The 22823-nt window shown below is 42.3% G+C and overlaps 1 protein-coding gene across 7 annotated transcripts in view; it reads right to left on the reverse strand.

Moving 5' to 3' along the window:
* DNMT3A (DNA methyltransferase 3 alpha) overlaps window positions 1-22823 on the reverse strand; it is a 5166949-nt gene that overhangs the window by 907300 nt on the left and 4236826 nt on the right. For all 7 annotated transcript variants that reach the window (XM_044062880.1, XM_044062879.1, XM_044062877.1 and 4 more), the window contains one exon: window positions 5996-6108. In XM_044062880.1, coding sequence (XP_043918815.1) covers window positions 5996-6108 — 113 coding nt within the window. The remainder of the gene's footprint in view (window positions 1-5995; window positions 6109-22823) is intronic.

Consider the following 22823-nt stretch of genomic DNA (forward strand, 5'->3'; position numbering starts at 1 on the left):
TGCTGATATGTTTTTTAAATATTTTTAAGCATATTACTGCACATTTGAGATATTTTTATTATGTTAATATGATAATAAGTGTTTTTAATTGATAGATTTCCCGCCTAGTATGCTATTTAAATCAATTAACTAGAGTTGTATGATGTATGAGTCTGAAGAAGCCATTTAGGTGAAAGCGCTTACTCAATGTAAAATAAACTATTCTGTTTGGTACCTCAGTGGATCGTGATTTATGCTAGCTATTGGATTTTAACGTGTATTTTGAACTTTTTTTGAAGAACAGTACTGCTGATATTCGCTTTCCTCCTGACTGTTTTGCCCTCTGATTTAAAAATAGTTCATTAACCACCTTAGGCATGAAGGAAGGATTAGTCCTGAGGGAGACCTTGTCTTTATGGAAGATGAGGTAAGGAGAGGTGGCCATCAGGGCTTGTATTTCTGATACCCTCCTGGCAGATGTGAGGGCCACCAGCAGAACAGTTTTCCATGTGCATAGCTTCAGTGATGCTGAATGAGTTGGCTCAAATGTGGTAAGGTAAGTTTCTCAAGGACAAAAAAAATTAAGTCCTAAGTAGGAGGTATTGGCTTCCTGGGGGGGGGGGGGGGGCTGACATGGAAAACCCCTTTCAAGAATAGCTTCACCTCTAATCTGAAAGGAGGTACCAAAGGCAGGCAAGCAGAAATGGCAGACAAGTGGACCTTAACAGACGAGTACGTCAGTCCTGAATGTAGAAGCTCACACAAGTAAGAAAAGACCATTGGTAAAGGAATGAGTAAAGGGCCCTGGTTTTTCTTTTGACACCACATGGAGAGTCTTTTCCATTCTGACACATAATTTCTCCTGGTACTAGGTTTCCTGGCCTCCTGCAGGACAGTGAGTACGTCATCTGTGTATAGGTGTCTGTAGGGGATCAGAACCTTATCATCCATAAAGTGAGTTTGAGATTGGTCACCTGAGGGTGTATTAGAGATCCTTTGTCTTGTGTGAGTAGGTCTAAATGGTGGGGTAACCTGGGATGATTGCCCTTGCCTAAAAGGTGAAAAAGGGGAAACCAATGCTGTCCTGGCCAGCAGGGAGTCACCAGCAAGATTTTCGGTTTGTCCCTCTGTATCTTCAGAAGGACCTTCTGAATCAGTGTGAGGGGGAGAAGGCATAGAGATACAGCCCCCCCCCCCAAAGAGAAAGAGAAGGTATCCACTTTCCAGGCTTGGGGTGTGGATCCCTTATACAAAACAGAGGCATCTGCCTGTTCTGGGAGGAGGTAAACACATCTGCCTGAGGAATACCCCACTTGTGTATAAGATCCAGGAATACCTATTTGTGAAGCATCCATTTGTGACAGGGTGCAGAGGTTGTGCACAGCATGTCTGCCACTGCATTCTCTGCTGAAGGAATGTACACTGCTTGCAGGTGGATATGGAGTGTTCATGCTAGTGTCCAGATCTGTATGGCTAGGCTGCAAAAGGGGTACAACCTTGTCACCCCTGCTTGTTTATGTACCACAAGACAGTCATATTGTCTGTGACTACTTTCAAGGTGCCTGGCAGGAGGACCTGAAGGAAGGTCTGCACTGCTAGGTAAAGGGCCCTCATCTCTTTTATGTTGATGTTGTCCCTTTGTCTGAGTGGAGGCCACTCTCCCTGTATTTTGCTTAGATTGTGGCTGTGCAGTAGGATCACCCCCAGCCCATATTTGAGGCATCTGTGAAGATTTGCTGTAAGTGTGGAGGTATCTGCAAAGGCATGCCTGGTTGACAGTGATGTTTGCAATCCACTATTCCAGTTATTTTTTCAGGCATGGTTAAAGAGGGAGCGAAGTGTCCAGTGGGTGAGAATTTTGGTTCCAGCGAGTCTTAGTACCCACTAAATCTTTCTCATATGCAGCCTTGCCATACGGAGCATGGGTATCAGGGATGCCATGTGGCCCAGGACTCTCAGGAATTCTCTGTCTGTTAGTGATTTGAAGAGTGAGGAGTTTCTTGAAATAATGGGTGATGTCTTTTATCTTCTGGCAGGGCATGAAGGTTGCCATCTTGTCTGTTCTGATCCTGCACCCTAAGAACACTAAGTCTTCTGTAGGGATGAGGTGGTGACTTTTCTTGGTTCACTGTTAACCCTAGGCCAGCCAGGGCATTGGTTGCTTGAAGCATGTAATGGAAAAGGGTGTGATGGCCCTGGTGCAGTATTAACAGGTCATCTAAGTATGGGTATATTTGAATAACCTGAGTTCTGCAGTGGGCAATGATTGGAGCTAGACACTTTGTGAACAAGCTGGGGGCTGTGGAGAGCCCAAACGGTAATGCAGAAAACTGAAAATGCAAGGAACCTACTGAAAAGCATAGGAATTTCCTGTAGCAGGGGTGAATTGGGATGTGAAGGTAAGTGTCCTTCAGATCCATGGATACCATAAAGGCCTGGCTTGGAATAAGGGGCAAGAGCAGATGCAAGGTGAGCATTTTGAAGGTGTGAACCTTGAGGAAAAGGTTGAGGACAGACAGATCCAGGATTGGTCTCCAAGGACAAGCTTTCCTTGGGACCAGGAACATCCCTGGAATAAAACCACATGTTTATCTGTTGTGGTGGTACTCTTTCTACGGTACCCTGAGCCTGTAACTGAATGAGAATAGAAGGGAAGAGATGAAGCTGGCTTGTAGAGGGTTGGGGTATTCCCTGGAAGGGGGGGGGGGTAGTGTCCACCAAGTCATAAAATAACCCTTTTAAATGACAGAGAGGACCTAGTCCTCTGAGGTGATCTTCCGCCAAGAGGGTAGGGAGAGGGTGAGGCGAAGGGACAGGGGGGTGGAAGGAGGTAGCGCTTTTGAGTCACAGTGGAGGGAGTCTGCCCTGGTCAGACTGCCTGTGAAAGGGAGTGGTAGTGGCAGAGGAAGGAGGTCTTGGGGGTTGAGTGTTTTCTAGGCTGTTCTCCATTCCTTAGCCTGAGGTGGAACAGAATGAGCTGACTGTATGGTATCTAGGAATAGGTGAAACCAGTAAATGTTTTAAATTTTGCAACTCCTTTCCCTTTCCTTGTAGAGATTTGAGGAGTTCTGCAGAAGCTTCACCAAAAAGGGCCTTAGTATCTAATGGAGAGTCTAACAACTTGCCCTGTACATCCATAGGACGGGGTTGAAGCCTCACCCCAGAGTATCTTCTCAGGACAGAGCCTGAAGCTGCAGATTTTGAAGAGGCTTCCACCACATTGTAGCTGCACGTAATACTGTGCCTAGTCACTTGTGAGGCGGGGGCCAGAAGGGTATGAAGTTGGGTCTTAGCAAGCGAGTCTGGTACTTCAGGTAAGAGAGCTGGCGCCTTAGAGAGGGTATCCAAAACAAACCTGACCATGTGGGTTTGGTAATTTAGGGCTCTAATGGCAAGAGTAGAAGAAGTATAGACCTTCTTGCCTAGCCTATTCATGAACTTGCTGTCCTTGTCAGTAGGGAATAGAGAGGGTAAGGGGAGCTATCTGGAGGAGTTGTCAGCAGATACTGCTATGACTACTGGGTCTGCAGGGGGAGTTCTTGTACAGGTATTGAATGTCCTGAGGAACTTTATAGAACCTGTCTAGGTGTTTTAAAGCAGAGGGATGTGAAGCAGCCATAAAGGCATCTAGAAAGGCCAGAAACAAGGGAGATAGAGCAGATGGGGAGGGCTGATCCATTTGTAATAATTCAAAGTACCTCTTTTTGTTTCTGAAACATCTGAGGCCTGCCACTTAATGTGTTCTCTCATGACAGAGATAGTATCCCTAAAAGAAAATTCTTCCACTGGAGACTCAGGGCTGATAGTGTTCTCTTTCTCAGGGATAATAAAAGTCCTTGGGGGATTCATTTTGAGAGCAGTAAGTCAGGGATTCTTCAGAGGAGGAGTACTCTTCCTCTGATCCTTCAAAGGCCTGCAGAGTAGGAGGAACAGATTGAGGGACCTATGGCTGGAGGGCCTGGAATGCCTTGAACAGACTTTGTGAGAAAAATTCCCACCCAAGTGCAGGTTGCTGTTCAGCATGTTTTAATTTCTGTTTCCCCTTTAGAGGAGTAGAAGGAAGGGTCAATTTAGACAGCGATGTCTGGAAGGACGGCAGAGCATGAGTAGCCTCCAATGCCATGAGCCATGATTCCCCTCGCCACCAGCAGTTGATGGCTGGTCTACCGTAGAGGACATAGTCAGCATTTCTGCTGAACTGGCTTCCATCGTGGTTCCCGATTCAAGCTGAGAAACAGACATCCAATGGGACCCTGGGCTAACATCTGCATCAAGAGTCTCACCGGACTCCTAAGGTGCACCATGGGCATCGAGCCTAAGTTTTTTGGCTTCTACCAAGGTGGCTCATCGGAAGTACCTACCCCACCTTCCATACCTAATGTCAGTCGTTGGAGTGTCTGATTCTCGAGATATAGTTTGAGTGCAGCCAGCCAGCTACAGAGAGTTTTAGGCACAAACGACTTATAAATTTTGCAAGACATGTGGTCATGGCCCTCCCCTAAACAAAATACACACTTGTCATTTGTATTCTTGTGAGGAAATTGTCTCCCACAAGCACACTACCCCTTCCCAGTTGACATTAAATAATAGATAACAAGAAAAAAACAAAAGGGAACTTATCTGTAGCGGGCGGCCGAGAAACACGAGTGAACTGCTTCCCGAAGCTGGCGATCAGAGCTGCGAAGATCACTGCAGCAGAAAAGTTCTGAAGTGGGTACATGCAGACGTCACTTTTTTAGCGAACGTCGGTTTATGGCTCTGACATCAGACGCCGACGTACCCCTGATCCTAAGACTTTGGTATATTGGCCGGATGTCCGGTGCTGCAGGCAGCAACCTCAGTAGAGTTATGAATACTGCCACATGAGAATAGAAGGATATTTTATTATTATTATTAGGGTACAATGCAAGTGGGGGTATGATTACCCTCCTTCAAACAAAATATTTTTGTGTGTTGTGGCCTTGGAAGACCCACTGTTCTGAATAGCAACCTCCCAAGGTTTTAGATGTTTTGGAGCTGAATAATCATATGTCATTTAAACAGGATAAGACTATTCAAATTAAACACTATGGCAGAAGCCAGGGCTTGTGGGCAAAGCTCCAATTTATGACTGTCATGCCTATATTGACTGTGTTCCCTGCTGCTACGCCTTGCAGTCCAACTGGCTCCCATGACTGCTGCTGTTGTTGTTGTGTCTTTCGGCTTTTCCCGGTTAGAGGTCGCCACAGTGGAACTCCGGTCCGCTAATGATTGGCAGTAGATTTTTACGTGCCGAGTTGCCAGCCCTGACGCACAACCTTCAACGAAGGTAAGCCCATTCACGCATGTCTCCACACAGAAGACGCTCTAGCTGAGAATCGAACAGGACAACGTCTTACTGTGAGGCAACAACGCTACCACAGCACCACCACCGCAGTGTGGCTCCCATGACTGCTACATTACATGTATAGAGTTAAACAGGGTAACACCAAGCATAGCAGCATGATTATGAACTGGCAGGGAAATATTTTTTTAACAGTTTCTGAAAACAGACCAGACAGTGATATTATGCTGCTTTTTTTCCCCTCTGGAGTTTTCTCCCACTTACAATAATGCTCACTTGTTAATCAGGTAGGCCCAAAAGATACACAGTCTCTTTTCAGGGGTAACCTTGAAGCAATATCTTGTTAAGTAACTTGCTCAAGGTCACGCAGTAGGCAAATCAGGGCTGAGTGAATCAAACATATAACACAGGAACTACAGCTCACTGCACAACTGCTCAGCCTAAGAAAACTTTAAAAATAAATATGCATTTTCTGTGTGGGTTGGGAGTTTACATGGATACTGTGGAACTTCATTAACTAACTAACTAATTAACTAACTAAATTGTCTTGTCCTGTCATGTCTTGCAAGCAGTGAGCTTTAACTAAATAAAATGAAGTAAAATAGCAACAGCTGCTCCTGTTACACTCTCTGATGCGATAACTATGATAGAAAAAATTTGAAGCAATTGTACTACTTGTTGTCCGACACTCACCTGCAGCAGTTATTGTTTCCACACATTAGCACCTCCCTCCCACCGCAGCAGATTGTGCAGTATGACTGGTAGCCATCATCATCATACTGGTATGCACACTCCAGGAAGCAATTCTGAAATACACAAGAGACACAGGTACTCAGTAACAGAAGTAAATACAGAATAAGAAAACAACAAATAATGAACTGCATGGAGAAGAGACATTTTAATTAAACATGTTTAATAGTTGTGGTATTGTTGTGTATAGTGTGCAGCAATTTAGTTCAAGATCTCAGTTTAAAAAAAAAAAGGCTAAATTGTTTACTAATACTTAGCTGGGATCTTTGCTTGCAAAGTATCGTCAGCATCAGCTGTATGAGACATACCGAACTTTTAATACACTGTGATTCTTTCAAAAAAGTGAGCTTCTCCCGAGTCATCATGTTCTTTTCCACTGAACTTGCTCTTCTCAGCTGATTGTCCTTCCATTTTTTCTCCACCCATTCACAAGATTGTCATCACTGCCCTACACCATTTCAACTATTTTTCTGTATTTATTCATATACCTAAGGAAATGCATGCTTACCTCATAACCCAAGAACTCAATTTAGATGTACTGTTTTTCAGAGTATCCTGGCTATATCTTATTTCTTAATTTGCTAACTGGGTGCAAAAAAAATTAGGTTACTTTATCAGGGGTAATCCAAAAGTACTATGATGTTAAGACTTGCTCAGCTTAGAGCAGGAAAATGCTAATCAGTCTCAGCCATATTCTCCCTGGGTCCCAGAACCTCTTGGCTCACAACAAGGTGAGACCTGTTCACAGATCAGAACCTTAATCCCGTATGGTAAACTACCAGTTAGTACTCTTCTTAGATAGCTTTCTTGCACTTAATGTAAAGCTGCCTGCTACTAATTTGTCTCTACATAGCTTCAAAAAAATAAGAGAATCAGAAATTCTGATAGCAAATAAGGACTCCTTGCTTCATGTAGTCTGCTCATTATATTTTATCTAGGATAAGTTACGGCTCCTACTTAACCAGCTGTTTATTTCTTTTTCTTTACTCCCCATCATTTGGAACAATTACTTGTAAGTATGTGCTATGAATCTGTGACCTTTGCTATAATTCTGACCCTATAATATCTTCAGGAAATTTGGTCCCGTCAATGATGATACTTTATGTGAAATAAAAGTTATTTGAGCCATTTAATTTGTTTATTCAAACTATATTCTCTTGTTATGGACAAACTTCTCCACGCCAGTAGCTGCTAAATCAAAACTCTTTACTACGAAATGTTAAGCACTCTTGTTGTTATTTTAATGGAACTTCATCAGAACAAAATTCCAAACTACCCCACTTAACTAAATACACAATTAAAAGTCATGTTATTCATTTCAATCAAATATGTAAAAACAATATCCAATTTAAACCATATGTTAAAAACATTACAAAAACCTAAAAAAAATATAATATTTTAACTTTAAAACAGAACTAACAGAGCAGTCATTTACTCCAGGGCTATCTGTGACATTTAATTTTAATTGCCACTTCAATTCAGCTAAATCAAGATGTTTGTTAACAATCTTTCTTTGCATATCATTTTGCACCTGTTCAGTTATAAAAAAACAAAAAACACGATCTTCATTTGTACTAATATGTCTATATAAAGCATTGCTAGTCTTTTTATTTTTTATATCAGTTAGATGTTCGTAAATCCTGTCCTTAAATCTCCTGGATGTTTTTCCAATATAAAAAGCTGGACAGGATCTACATTTTGCTATATATATATATATATATATATATATATATATATATATATATATATATATATATATACCACTTGTTTAATGTAGCATGAATAATGTCCTTGAATATTATATTTAGCATTCCCAATCCTAAAAGCATCATCCTGTATTATATACGGGCATTGACAACAACTCCTGTTCCTTTAGTACCCTTGTTATTGGCTATTAAAAATGATCTTTTTCCAAGTATTTTTTAATTGCCATATCAGTCCAATATACAATAACAGGATCTGTGCCTAATCTATCTTTTATTTCATCCTCTAACAACAATATCTTCCAATTTTTGTTTACAGTTTTTACAATATCAGTACTATCTACCACATAGGTGGTAACAAAAAAAATCTACTGGTACCAAAATCAGTTGTTTTGTTAATCTTCACTGTATTTATCCTACTGGTTTCCTGTCTTATATTAATGGAATTCAAAATAGGCACATATACCCCATTCTCTCTCTGCACTCTAACCTCTTCCAGTATGCCCTTCAAAAATCTGTCAGGGTAGCCCCTTCTATAAAATATCTCTATTATATTGTCACATTCCTTATAAAATTTATCCAACTCAGACACCATCCTAGCTGCTTGTACTAATTGGCTTTTTTTGGTGTCTTGGATGCCAACTAGTATAGTGTAAACAGGATCATAGGACGTTATTAGGCTAATGGCCTTGGGGCCCTTACGAGCCTAGATAAGAGTTTAGCCCAAAAAAAGAAACATCGGTCAGCACCTGTTGCCCCTGTCAATGAGGGACACAGGTGGAACCCCCTGGAACAAATCTGTGGTTTCCCGTCTACTCTTCAAGGTTGTGCTTGAAGAGAGTCAGTGAGGTACTCTGTTTGACATGTGTGAGAAGTCTATTCCAGAGATGGGGCAGCATTTGGGAGACAAACCTGTCTCTCCAGCAGGTTTTGTTGATGTTGCATATTAGATTTAGGCCTCTTGAGCAGGTAATGCGCAAGGGGTTAGACGTACGGATATGGAGCATCTCTAGTAGGGCATGGTCCAATATTGCCTTGTAGACTAGGCACAGATCACCTCTGGGCAATCTGTATGATACCTAGTAGAGTAATAGTGATTTGAGCCTGTCAGCATAGGACAGGTGCTGGAGGCCATTGATTCTCTTTGTGAGGTATTTCTGTGGCCGTTCCAGTTGGTGGTGTCATACTCAATTACTGGCCTAATGAGGAAGGAGTACAGAAAGATAATAACCTCCTTTTTTCCTGGATGCAATCCTTTTACTTATGAGATGAACCAAGTAAAAGGCTTTTCTGATCACTGCTGCTACATGATGGTCAAATGTGAGACTGTTGTCAACCTGTGTACCCAAGTCTCTCACCACAGGTTGTATGCTTAGGGGGTTGCCATTGATGTGGTAATCAGTAGGGGCCATACTTTTGCTGAATGGTATGATAATACATTTTTTTGCATTTAACGTAAGGCCATGACTTTGGCATCAGCCATTTGTTGCTGTGAGACCCTCTTGCAATATGTTAACATCATTTGTAGAGTCAATGACAGCACCCAACTTACAATCATTTGCAAACTTGGTCAGCCACAGGCCTTTTGTCTTTGTCTGGACCTCTGAGAAGTAAATGTCAAACAGCACGGGTTCCGGGACAGATCCCTGGGGAACATCACTAGTTACAGGTCTGCTGGTGTAGGTGAAGCCACTTATTTTGATCTTGTGGGTCCTATTGGTGAGCCAGTTGGTCATCCACCTGATGAGATAGGGTTTTTCGCTAAGTTGTGTTAGCTTTTCGATGGTGTCCGAGTGGGGGATTGTGTCAAAGGCCTTGGCCATGTCAAGGTAAGCTGTATGCACTGACTTTCCCTCATCCAGGGCCTTGTTGACAGTCTCAAAGAAGTCAACCAGGTTTAACATGCAAGATCTGCCCTTGACACATCCGAACTGGGTACGGTCAAGTGCTTGGAGATTGCCTTTGTCCTTGTTTATGAGATCCATAATGTTGGTTTTCTATAAATGGTGGAATTGTATCTACCCCATTCCATATCTTTCCTAATCACAACATCCAAGTAATTAATGGACTGATCATTAATATAATGTGAGAATTTTAGGAATTCAACTGAATTATTAATATAACAAAAAATTTGTCTAGCTTATCCCGACTATCTATCCATAAAACAAAAATGTCATCCAGGAATCTGGTGTAGAAAGCCCAAGAATCGTTAAATATACTGTGAAAAACAAATTCTGATGCCCAGTACAGCATCACATAATTTGCAAAAGTAGAGGCACAAGCTGCCCCCATTGCTACTCCAGTTATTTGTCTAAATACTGACCCTCAAAACAAAATAAAATTATTTTTTAATATAGTTTCCATAAGTACAATTATAGGATTTGTAAGATTATCATCCAGGTCAGCTATCTTAAACAAGTGTTCCTCCAAACAGCTTAATCCAGTTTCATGGGGGATAACTGTAAATAAATTATCAACATCAATTGTTACAAAAAAGTCCTTCCTGATAAAATTGAATATTATTTAACTTACTTAAAGTGCCAAGAACCTCTACAAATATGGCATATTTCATTTAATCCATTCTTCAAGTAATGATCTACCAACTTGGCCATAAAAATGTTTTTGATCTCCTGGCAACCACTATAGGTCTAAAGGGTGGATTTATAACATTTTTATGAATTTTAGGGATGCTGAAGATACTTGCTATTATGGGCTTATTATTATACATCTTGCTTATTTGCCCCTTTTAATAACGTATCTTCCAACAATAGATTGATGTTCATAAAGCAACATTAATTTCAATCTTGGAAACTTGTTCATAAAATTTATCCATTAATAACATATTCATATTATTGATTTAATCTAAGTTATTCATTACAACTATTCCCCCATCCTTACCTGGTTTCATAATTCGTATACTTTCATCATTCACTATTTCAATAAATAACTTACTATCATTGTCAGTTATATTCAAGGAAAACAATACTTTTAGTTGCGCTATTATTTCATGAATTTCATATTTACATATTCTTTCAAACTGCAAATTGTGATGCAAAGGCAGATTAGACCAACTAGGTCTACATAATTGTTTATTACTATTAATATCACATCTGTCTGCTAACCAAAGAGCCACATTTAACTTTCTTGTATATAGCCTTAAATCAATTAAAACCTGTACAAGATTCGAACACCTAGCTGGAAAAAAGGTTAACCCTTTTGACATTAAATTAGCATGCTCAATAGTAATAACCGTATTTGAATAATTAAAAAATCTAAAAGCACTAGCATCATTATAAATTATTTGACAATTTCCATCATTGTTTTTATCACAGTCACTAACCATAAAATCATGCTGCAAGCCCTTTTCTTGGCTAAAGTCATTCGGCAAATTTTCCCCACTGAAATTTGAAAAAAGATTAACTTCCTGTTGGAATTGTTGTAAGAATGATTCTTCGGTCTGGTCCCTTGTCTGATACATGCTCAGCTTAGAACAGGAAAATGCTAATATGTTTCAGCCATATGCTCCCTGGGTCCTGGAACCTCTTAGCCCACAACAAGGTGAGGACTGTTCGCAGATCAGAGCCTTAATCCTGTATGGCAAACTACCAGTTAGTACCCTTCTTGGACAGCTTTCTTGTACTTAATGTAAAGCTGCCTGCTACTAATGTCTCTATATAGCTTCAAAGAAACAAGACAGTCAGAAATTCTGATAGCAAATAAGGACTCCTTGCTTCATGTAGTCTGCTCATTATACTTATCATAGGATAAGTTATGGCTCCTACTTAAACAGCTATTTATTTCTTTTTCTTTACTCCCCATCATTTGGAACAATTACTTGTAAGTATGTGCTATGAATCTGTGATCTTTGTTACAATTCTGACCTTATTATATCTTCAGGAAATTTGGTCCGGTCAATGATCATACTTTATGTGAAATAATAGTTATTTGAGCCATTCAATTTGTTTATTCAAACTATATTCTCTTTTTCTTATGGATGTCTCTTTTTTAAGATGCACCCACTTTGAATACATGAACTCCATTAAGGTAGTTCATTTTTTCCCTGTACACATTTTCATTTTCTACCTGCTGACCATCAAATCCCCTCCCATCTGCTATAGTTACATTAGTTTTTCTGCCACTGGTGAGTCCCAAGCATAAGGTGGGAGAGCAATAACTGGAGAAGTCATCATCCAAGTCATATGTACCCCTGTCTACAGCTACTGATGTAGGTAATAAGGGCATTTCTAATTAGGGCCTAACCTCTCCCCTTGGTGGCTAATGCAAACACGTTCCATCATCATGGGAGCCTATTATGCCTTAACCTTGTATGCACAAGCATCCACATACATGCTGCAGATGGCTACTGGTACGCATGTCCCCGGTCTGTGCCACACCACTAGTGCTAGCATGCAGCCACCTATTGACTGTGTAATGTAGACAGTGATAACACCAGTATTCCCATACTCCCAGAATGGGCAAGTTGGCATAAGCTGCTCACTCCCACCTTCCCCTACATAACTCCTCCAGGCCATCTCGGATGCAGCCAGAGTTTTATCCCTCTATACCACAGAGCCGGGATCACATTTAACTGTTGCTAGCTTACCCTCTAACCTTTAAGAATAGAAATATTAAGTTGCTCACATATGTTTTTCAAATAGTTTCTCTTCAGACTCCCAACCATTTTTGCTAGCCACTTCTGAAAAGACTTTATCTTTCATGTATTTTTAAAATATGAGATGTCCAGCAAGGTACACAGTACTTAAATTGCAAATCAGCAATGATTCATACATGCTTGTTTCCTAGTGGTGTGTCTCTTTCTAGAAAATCCAGTACAATGGTAGCATTTGTTTCTGCTGCCTCACATTATCTGGCTATCTTTGCATCATTTGCTATTACTACTCAGTGTCTCTCTACTCATTTACTGATGCTTCTGGGTACATGATGTGTTGATGAAGAATGCCTGAGTGAAAGGTAAAATATCAGTTCCAATGTTACAAATATTAAAAAAATGCTTAACAGCTGCACAAAATGAAGGAAGTAACAGTGCTACAGGGGCTATAAACCTGAAATACAAGTAGACAGTACATTAAACACTGGTATACAAAACTGACACAAAACATGAATGGCTCACAATAAAACTTGTGCATACAGTATAATGTAAATGAACCAGACAAGGATATTCAATTTCCATAACACTTACACAAAGCAAATGGGTTCAGTTAGAAATATTTACAATGCAAAGAACTTGGGTAGAATTCAATTTGAACTATTTGCAATGTTACAGTTTTTATAATATTTACAATATGGGCAAATTGCACATACTCACTAGGTGCATACATTCAGTCTGGGCTATTTGCAAAGCTGATAAGCATTAAGAAACTCATGCAAAATGCATTTTCACATACTGAAAGAAATTAAAACCTTTTTAAAAAGGGACTCTGCAACTTCCAATATAGATTTTATATCTCCCATGCATATTATTCACATAAACTTCAAAATTAACTGCTTTAAAGAAAAGGAAATGCTTGGTTTTAATGCAAAAAATGCAGGTTAATTCCTCTTTGAAAGTAATATATATAGTTACTTTCTCTCCTCCAAATCAAAATCATATGTGTAAAATTTCTTCTTAATTTAGTAATGTACCACTATATGCATTCATATATAACATCTGAGTAATGTGTATGTAGTGCAGGTTTATAGCTTCTAGACCTGAATGTGATGATGCTATTACTACAGAAATATACATGGTAAACTGATGTCATGAAGTTTATTACTTTAAATTATGTTTTGTACCCAAGCAGAGTTTAAAAAATTGGGAACAAGTAATATACACTGCAATTTTAGGTCTTGCAATGCATAATCTGTTCATTATGTGAGGTATGCAATTCCTCAGTTTTGATGTTTAGCAAAATGTTCCTCATGTTAGTCCATTTCAGCCATATTCTACCAGGGTCCAGGAATTTTGTATGTAATTCTTGCTCCAGTATTGTATTTGTCCCCTTGCAATTTGGAATGATGATGGTTTTAACTTCACATTGAATATAATTTCCCCTTTGGTATGTATCTGTCTAGACACATGCAACAACTGGACTGCCCACAGAGATACCTTGATAAAAGGATACAAGTTCTAAACAACATGTTCTACACTGACCGACTCAAAGCTCTGTCACTATACACGGTATCCTACAGAGTGCTACAACGTGATCTGTATCTGGTATATAAGACATCCTCCAACCCAAAACTGATGGATTTGCTTCACATCAGCAAGTCCATTGGTATCATAAATACTTGGTCTAGGGATCTAAACCTCTTCTGGAATATCAACAGAACAATTTAGAAGGACAGGTATATCTCATAGAAGATACTGCTGCTCTGGAACAGACTCCCCATCCACATAAAACAAAGCTCATCCTTGTCCATATTCAAGAGCAACTTGGATCTATGGATGGGAAACAGAAAATTTACCCCAGGACTGCCTCTTGTGCTATTAATGGGCATTGGCTGCTCCTAAATGTTTTATCCCATACATGGGTCACTTCAAATTATCAATGGTATGATTCCAGGTATTCTCTTTAGGGGGTAATATATAATTATTAACCATGGGATGGTAAGGGCAATCTCTTACCAAATGGGATAGGTTAATTCCAGCACAAAAAAGGGATATTGGCTACTCTTAAAATGGCCCTCAAGGGCAGACAGCCTAGTACTTACCTATGAACTTATGAAGCTATCTTGGCTAGGCTGTCTAGCACCCCCTCTTTGATTTATATTGGTGTTTGTTTTATTCATAAATGCATAAAAGTGGTTGAAAATACCCAAAAGATACTAATAACCTGTAGAAAGGCACCGGAAACCATCTGGTCCACGCAACAGAAGTTTAATCCAAAGTGCACATGAACACAGTGATTTAAAAGCACAAAGCACATCAAGCACATAAATGTTGTAAAAACAGTTCCCCTTACGTTTTCGTCTTACAATCTTCATCAGATAGGCATGTACTGTCCCAAAGGCCATGTTAAATACATTTTCAAATGGAAATTAACCAATAAGAAGCATTGATCAATTAAACAATTAACAATGAAAGTTCAATTTAAATTAATTAAAATACAGAATGTATGAGATGAATGAAATAAAACCGATAACATGAAATCAGTCTTAAAACTTTTGTAATGTAAAATGCATCAAGTAGGGTGTATTGTGTGAATTGACCACATAAAATACTCAATAAGGTAGTATGAAATAGCACCATCTAGTGGAAGAAGCAAGAATGATTACATAAATAAATAAACCGACTATATAAAATATATATTTACATAAATGTTGTTCTATAATTAATTTAATGAAATAATTGTCATTATACTGTTGTGGTTTATAATTTAGCAGACCTGAGTTTCAGAACTGGCTTTAAAGATACCATGTCATTTAACCCTGGATGGTTACTGGCATCAAACACCAATTGCCAGTATAACTCCCTGCATTCAAGCCGGGTCTCCCAGGGTCCACCCCTGGGGTCAGTGAGTACAACTTCTATCATAAAGAATTTAAACTCACCATTTGCACATACTTGCGAGTGTTTGAATAGAGCATTGTTATCATTTTTCCTTCTTATATCGTACCCATGCTCATATATTCTTTGTTTTAACTTTCTCTCTGTCTTACCCGCATAAAAAGAATCACATAACCCGCACAGGGCAATATAAACAACACCTGTGGTACTGCAATTTGCAATCCCATTAGTCACAATATGTTTGTTTCTACATTTTAAAAAACACAACCTCTCCATTCCAGATCTTACAACATTGAGGGCAGTTTCCACACTTGTGTGTTCCTTTCTTGCTACTCGAACAAGTGCCATGGTTTTGGTTGTGTGAACCTCCATTTAGTATATTTCTGATGTTACGGCCTTTTTTCTATACATATTTAAGTGGTTTCTCAAATATGCAGTTTAAATCTGATAACCTGGCAAACCTGTTCCATTCATTATTTATTAATTTATTACCATTTTCACTAAATTAATTTCACCACTATAAGTAATTCCACGGTGGTGCAGCGGTAGCATTGTTGCCTCACAGCAAGAGGTTCTCCCGTTCGATTCTCAGCTAGTGTGCAGGGAGTGCCTTCTGTGTGGAGTCTGCATGTCTTCCCCGTGGGTCGAGTGGTGTTCCGAAAGACATGCGTGAATGGGCGTGAAGGTTCGTTGAAGGTTGGGCATTGAACTGGCAACTTGGCACAGTGAAAATCTACTGCCAATCATTAGCGGACCGGAGTCCTGCTATGGCGACCCCTAACCGGGAAAAGCCGAAAGACAACAACAGTTTTACCACTATAAGTAATGACTAGGGCAGACGGAAATTTACCCAAGTCATCATCACCATCACCATTAAATGTGGCCATATCCCAAGAAGGCAGAATTTTACCCAAGATGGGAGCAAATCTGTATGCCCTGGCCTCTATGACTTCTGTGTAAACTTCAGATAACAAATCACCAGGATAACCTCTAGCCTTAAACATTTCCATAATGTATTTACACTCGTTCTGAAAATCCTGATCATCAGAGGCCATTCTACTAGCCCTCACCAATTGACCTTTTATTATCCCTCTTTTCTGATGTGGGGGTGGGCGCTAGTGTAATGTAAATAGGAATTGGAAAGCGTCTGTTTCCTAAGTATCCTAGATTTAAAACCATTGCCAAACCTCTGTATACTGACATCCAAGTAAACCAACTCAGTGTTACTTACTTGATATGTAAAATGTAAAAAATGAGTAGTGTTGGTAATGTATTCCAGAAATTCATTTTTTGAGTTGTTTCAAAACAGACATATATCATCAAGAAAGCATCCATAAAGGTTCCAGTGACTTTTAAAGTCTGAAGTAAAAATGTATTTATTCTCCCAATATAAAAGAATAATGTTTGCATAAATGGGGGCACAATGTGCCCCCATTGCTACTCCCTTCAATTGTTTAAAATATTCACCCTGAAAGAATATAAAGTTATTCTTCAGGACCAAATCCATCAAAATTATACAAGTACGAAATACATTGAAGGGAATAGTATGACTCTCAGCTAAAAATTCTTCAAACCATAAGAGACCTACATCATGTGGAATACATGTAAATAAGTCTACAACATCCAATGTGATAAAACTCTGTGTACTGCTTAAGTTGGTATTTTCTATATGTCTTAAAATGTCCCAGGAGTCTTTTAAAATGTTGGCATTGTTTAAAACTTTTAGTTATGTACTCACCATAACTTCAGATGTTTGGGATCCATCTCGCCTACATTCTGACTGATGGGTTCGGAGCCGATCCCTCGGCTCCGACTCGGCACGCTTATGCCAAAGAGCGAAGTCTCTTATTGGCTGAGCTTACTATATCCCAGGATGCACCACTACCAGTCCCCCAGATCTAGTTTGTCCGCATACATGCACACACGCATGCACTGCTTATATAACATCGACAGATGATAAAAGATAAAAACAGTAGAACTCAAACCGTTCAATCTCTTCTGATCTCCAAGGCAGGGGGAAGGAGGGTGGGTATTAGCAATGTAGGCGAGATGGATCCCAAACATCTGAAGTTATGGTGAGTACATAACTAAAAGATGTTATGTGATCCTATCTCGCCTACATTCTGACTGATGGGACAGCGTCCCTAGCACCTAAATCCTGGGTGGCTCACTGGAAAACACTCCTGAGTACCGTGGAACCAAATGATGCTCGCCCTTTAGATGCCACATCCAATTTATAGTGGGAAATGAAAGTGTGCGGGTTGGACCAAGTAGCCATAGCACAAATCTCAGAAATAGCGAGCTTGGAATGAAATGCAATAGAGGTAGCCATAGCTCTAGTAGAGTGAGCTTTGACAGATGTTGTAAGTTGCTTATTTGAAGAGGAATAAGCCTGAGTTATGCAATCTCTAATCCATTTGGCAATAGTAGCTTTAGTGATGGTTTTACCCAGTTTATTATCTGAAAAGGACACAAACAATTGATCTGTTTTTGAATTTGTTGAGTCCTGTCTAGATAGAAGCGCAATTGCCTGTGAACATCCAATGTATGCAAGGTGTATTCCGCTTTGTTTGAAAATTTTGGAAAGAAAACTGGTAGCTCTAGAGATTGTTGGAGACATAGATTAGAACAAACTTTTGGAACAAAAGATGGATTAGGTCTAAGTGATACTCTATCCTTGTGAAAAATCAAGTACGGTGGTTTGATAGATAGGGCTTGAAGTTCTGAAACTCTTCTTGCAGAGGTAATTGCAATTAAGAAGGCAGTTTTCCAAGACAGATATTTCAACTCACATGTAGCAGCCGGTTCAAAAGGGGAAGATGTTAAGGCACGAAGTACCAAATCAAGATCCCACGGAGGCGCAGGATGAAAAACTGGGGGTCTTAAAAGCACAGCACCTTTCATGAAAGTTTTACATAATCTGCTGCTCATCAACGGTGGGTCTATGGATTCGTGAAATTTGGAGATAGCTGCTAGTTGGACTTTAATAGTAGAGACTGAAGATCCTTGATTAAACAAGGATGTTAAAATTTCAAGACCTCTGGTATAGGGGCAGTAATAGGGTCTAAGCCTCTGAGTTGAGCCCAGATAGCAAACCTCTTCCACTTACTGTGATACAATTTCTTAGTGGTGGGTTTGTGGGCTGAAGATAAAATGTGAATAACTTCCGGGTCCAAGGTGTGATTTCTGACTAAAGTCGGAAGTGGAGGAGCCAAGCTGTTAATTTCAAAGTGTGAAGGGACTGGTGCTGTTGTCCCGACTGATGAACCAGAAGGTCCGGAGTTAGATCCAAAACCAAGGACCGTCCAGAGTATATTTCTGTAGGTAGGGGAACCATACCTGACGAGGCCAATCTGAGCAATTAGAATCATTGTGGACCCCAATTGGGAAGCTTTCTGGATGACTTTGGGGAGGAGTGGAACCGGAGGGAAAGCATAAAGCAGTCCTGTTGGCCAAGGTTGGACTAGAGCATCCGTAGCTGCCTCCCCTTGACGCGGGGTCAAGGAAAAGAACCTTTGCACTGTGTTTTGTGGTGTTGCAAACAGGTCGCAGCACGGAATCCCCCATCTTTTGAAAATCTGAGCTGCTACTGTTTCGTTCAGGGACCACTCGTGAGGAGAGAGAATAGTCCTGCTCAGTCTGTCTGCCAATACATTGGATTTTCCTGGAATGTGGGTCGCTACCAGGAAGCGGTTGGTCGCCACTGCCCATTCCCACACCCTCATGGCCTCTCTGCAAAGGGGGTAAGATCTGGTCCCTCCTTGTTTGTTTGGATACCAGACCACCGACATGTTGTCTGTGTGGATAGCGATAATGCCTTGAGGGAGAAACTTGTGGAGGGCTTGTAGGGACAGAAGTACAGCCCTCATTTCCAACACATTGATATGGAGAAATGTTTCGTTTGGAAGCCAAGAACCCTGAACTGACCTGCCCAGACAATGCCCCCACCCCGTCTGGGAGGCATCCGTTGTCAAGGTGGCCACGGAGGATATAACAAAGGTCTTCCCTGATTCAGACTGGATGGCAGAAGCCACCAGCGGAGGTCCCGTTTGCGTTTCTGTAATCAGTATGTGATGATTGAGGGGGAGATCCTGAAAAGACCATTGTGTCGATAACAGCCACTGAAGAATCCTCATGTGCAATCTTGCCAGAGGAACTAGGAGAACCGTGGCAGACATTGAACCTAAAAGTTGCAGGACCATCCTGGCTGGGGCTTTGGATCTTAGAAGCAGGGCTCGGGCTTGACCTTGTAATGTTTGTATCCTTTCGGTAGGAAGGAAGATTCGCATTAATTTTGAGTCTATCTCTGCTCCTATGAATCTTATGCTGAGAAGGCAACAAGACAGACTTTGACCAGTTGAATGTAATTCCCAGGGAAGCACCCAGGAGATGGTGGCTTGTAGGTTCTCTAGTAGTAGATGCCTGGTGGTGGCAGTCAGGAGCCAGTCGTCCAGATAGGGAAACACTTGGAATCCAAGACTCCTCAGGTGAGCAGTCACTACTGCCAAACACTTGGTGAACACCCTGGGGGCTGTGGTGAGACCAAAGGGCAGTGCACAAAATTGGAAATGACTGTCTCCCAGGCTGAAGCGCAGATACCTCCTGGACGCCTGATGTATCGGTATGTGATAATAGGCGTCCTTGAGATCTATGGAGCACATCCAAACATCTTTCTCCAATAATGGGAGAATGGATTGTAAAGTGACCATTGAATTTGGACTTCATGACGGACTGGTTTAGTTTGCTGAGATCCAAAATGGGTCTCAGGTCCCCTGTCTTTTTGGCACTAAAAAGAACCTTGAGTAATTTCCGGATCCGATCTGGTCTGTGGGGACCGGTTGGATGACTCTTTTTCTAGCAGCTTTGAACCTTCTACGGCTCCAATTTCCCCTTGACTGGGTGGTGGGTCCGGGATTTTTGGACGGTGGGGGTGAGTGTGTGAAGGGAATGGTGTAACCTCCGGCAATAATCCGAAGCACCCATCTGTCCTGAGTAATAGACTCCCAGGCTTTTAGGTGCTTGGCAAAACGGCACCCGACTGGCTCCGGAGCAGCACAGCCGGGCAATCCCTCATGAAGTGTGGGAGGCTGAAGAGCCACGAAAGGACTCGCGGTCTCCAGTGTTGCGGGGGCCTCTGCCGCCTCTGGGACAGCGTCTCCCAGAAAAATTTCCCCGTCCTCTGCCTCTGGAAGGGGAATCTTCCTGCTGTTGGGGAAAGAATTTCTGTGATTTGCGGAACCACATTTTCCCTCCTCTTTTAGCCTTGGGATAAGGCCGAAAGGGAGTGGAATAACGTGCTCCTACGGCAGATAACGTCTTTCCCTCCTGCTCACAGCGGGTAAGAGTGTCTTTTACCTTGGGTCCAAACAAAGAGGACCCATCAAAGGGAGCATCGGCAAAGGAAGACTTGAAGGCCTCCGCGAAATGACACAAACGGAGCCAGGCTTGTCTCCGTAGAGCCACGCCTGTGCCTGCCGCTCTGCCCGCCCCTTCGGCTGCATATGAAATGAGCCTCATGGACGAGTTAGAAATCGAGTTAAGGATAGCCAACTGAGAGCTAACCGACTGGGCTAGCTGCTCAGGTAGGTTACCTGAGAGGGAGTCTGAGAGCTCCTTGACCAGATCCCTCTGTAGTCTGGTGAAATGTGCCAAATAATTCAGGGACCTCAGAGTAAAGGCCGCTGAAGTCAGGGTGCGCTTCCCGTACCGGTCCATGCTCCTAGACTCCTTATTAGGAGGATGGACGGACGTTGAAGCCTCTGCCACATCCTGCTGGGTAGCAGATGCCACCACCATGGCATCTACAGCCACGCCTTTAGTTAAGAACTCCTTCTCGGGTGGGGCAGACAAAAATTTGTTAGGCGAGAAGGCACTGGTTCCACAGTATCTGGATGTTCCCACGCCCTCCGACAAACCAAATCCAGGAGCTCGTCGAAGGGCGGAGACACCCAGGAGGCGGAGGGCTGAGCCCCGAAGGCCTTGAGAAACACCGACTCATCAGCGGAGGGGGGTTTGGAATTCCAGCCGCCTCGTTGCTTAAGGATCTCTAGAATGTCTGCAAATGAGACATCATCCGAGGATGACTTTGGGGACCCCTCCGCATCATCAAGATCAGTGTCCGATGTAAGAGACTCGTCGGGGGAGTCCACGTGCTTCCTCTTGCACGATCTCTTCCTTGGGGGCTCCTCCGAAGACAACTCCGAAGAACCCTCAGGAGGAGGGGAACCCCCCGTGGGGGTAACCTCAGGCCCCGGGGCTCCGCTGCCTAGAGACAGGGGAACTGCCAAAGACCCAGTCTCCATGCCCAGGGAAGGTGCCGGTAAAGCTGTTGAGATGGCCGAAGAAGACTTGGCCAGGGCACTCCTCATAGCTCTGAAAGCCGGACCCCCAGAATCCTGGGAGGGTCCGGTCCCCGGAGCCATGATAGCAGACGGAAGTCCCGCGGCCGAAGCACCGAGAGGGAGGCTTGGAACCGACAGCATTGGTCCCGAAACGTCACCCCCGGGTCCGGCCGAAGAAGTCCGTGTGCTAAACTCGGACCCGAAGGCCGGGGTTGGAGTAAGGGTCGGAGCCGACCCTAGGATCTCTACTGGCTCCATCAGCACCTGCTCCGACGGAGCCGAAGCGGTCGGAGAAGGAATGGCAATGGAGTGGGCTATCGGCTCCGAAGCCAATTGGGTCGGAGCCGAAACAAATTTCTGAAAGACTGGGGACTGGAACAGTCTTTGGAGCACCCTGTCTATGTCCGAATCTGACATCCTTGATGACCTGGAAGAGACCGAATGGGTCCGAGTAGGTCTTTCCAACGGCTCCAAGGGACTAGGGGCCCGGCTCCGAGGCGACTCGATAACTATCGGCGCCGAAGGAGTGTCCAAACCAATTTCCATCGGTGCCGAAGAGGACTTCGGCGCCGAGGAGGAAGTGTCTGAGCGGACAACCTTCATCGGCTCCGAGATCAGTGGAGCCGATGAAGGTGACCCGCCTCTTGATGCCCCAGCCGTCGGCTCCGAACCCAGAGGAGTCGAGGCTGGAGGCATCGAGGCAGACCGTTCCACCCTCGGCTCCGAAGTCCGTGAAGCCGAAGGAGAAGCCTGCCTATGTCTTTTGGCGGTCGGGTCCGACGGACTGGTCGGAGCCGACGCCCTTTTCTTCTTAGCAGGAGAAGGAAAGGAAGCTAATGCCTCTTCAAAAGAGGGTTTTATAAGGCCTTTTAAGATAAGTTTATTTTTCCTCTCTTGGAGGACCCTCGAGGAAAACGCGTGGCACACGCTACAGGATTCCTGTAAATGTTTGGCGCCCAAACAATACACACAGAGAGAATGGTCATCTGTGATTGACATCTTAAAGCTGCACTTAGTGCACTTCTTAAAGCCCGAAGGCCGAGGAGCCTGTGACATTATGATAACAAATTCAGTGAACTCTAACTATCACAGAAAAAAAACTTTTCTTCTACTTTTTTTTTTTTTTTTTTTTTTTTTTTAACAAAAACTGTCACAACAACAGAAAAAATTAAGTAAAGGGATCCAAGAACCCCTAAGGACTTGAAAGACAATCAACTGAC

Source organism: Protopterus annectens, chromosome 2.part1 (assembly GCF_019279795.1).
Source record: "Protopterus annectens isolate FY-2018-M chromosome 2.part1, PAN1.0, whole genome shotgun sequence".
NCBI classification, from domain to species: domain Eukaryota; kingdom Metazoa; phylum Chordata; order Ceratodontiformes; family Protopteridae; genus Protopterus; species Protopterus annectens.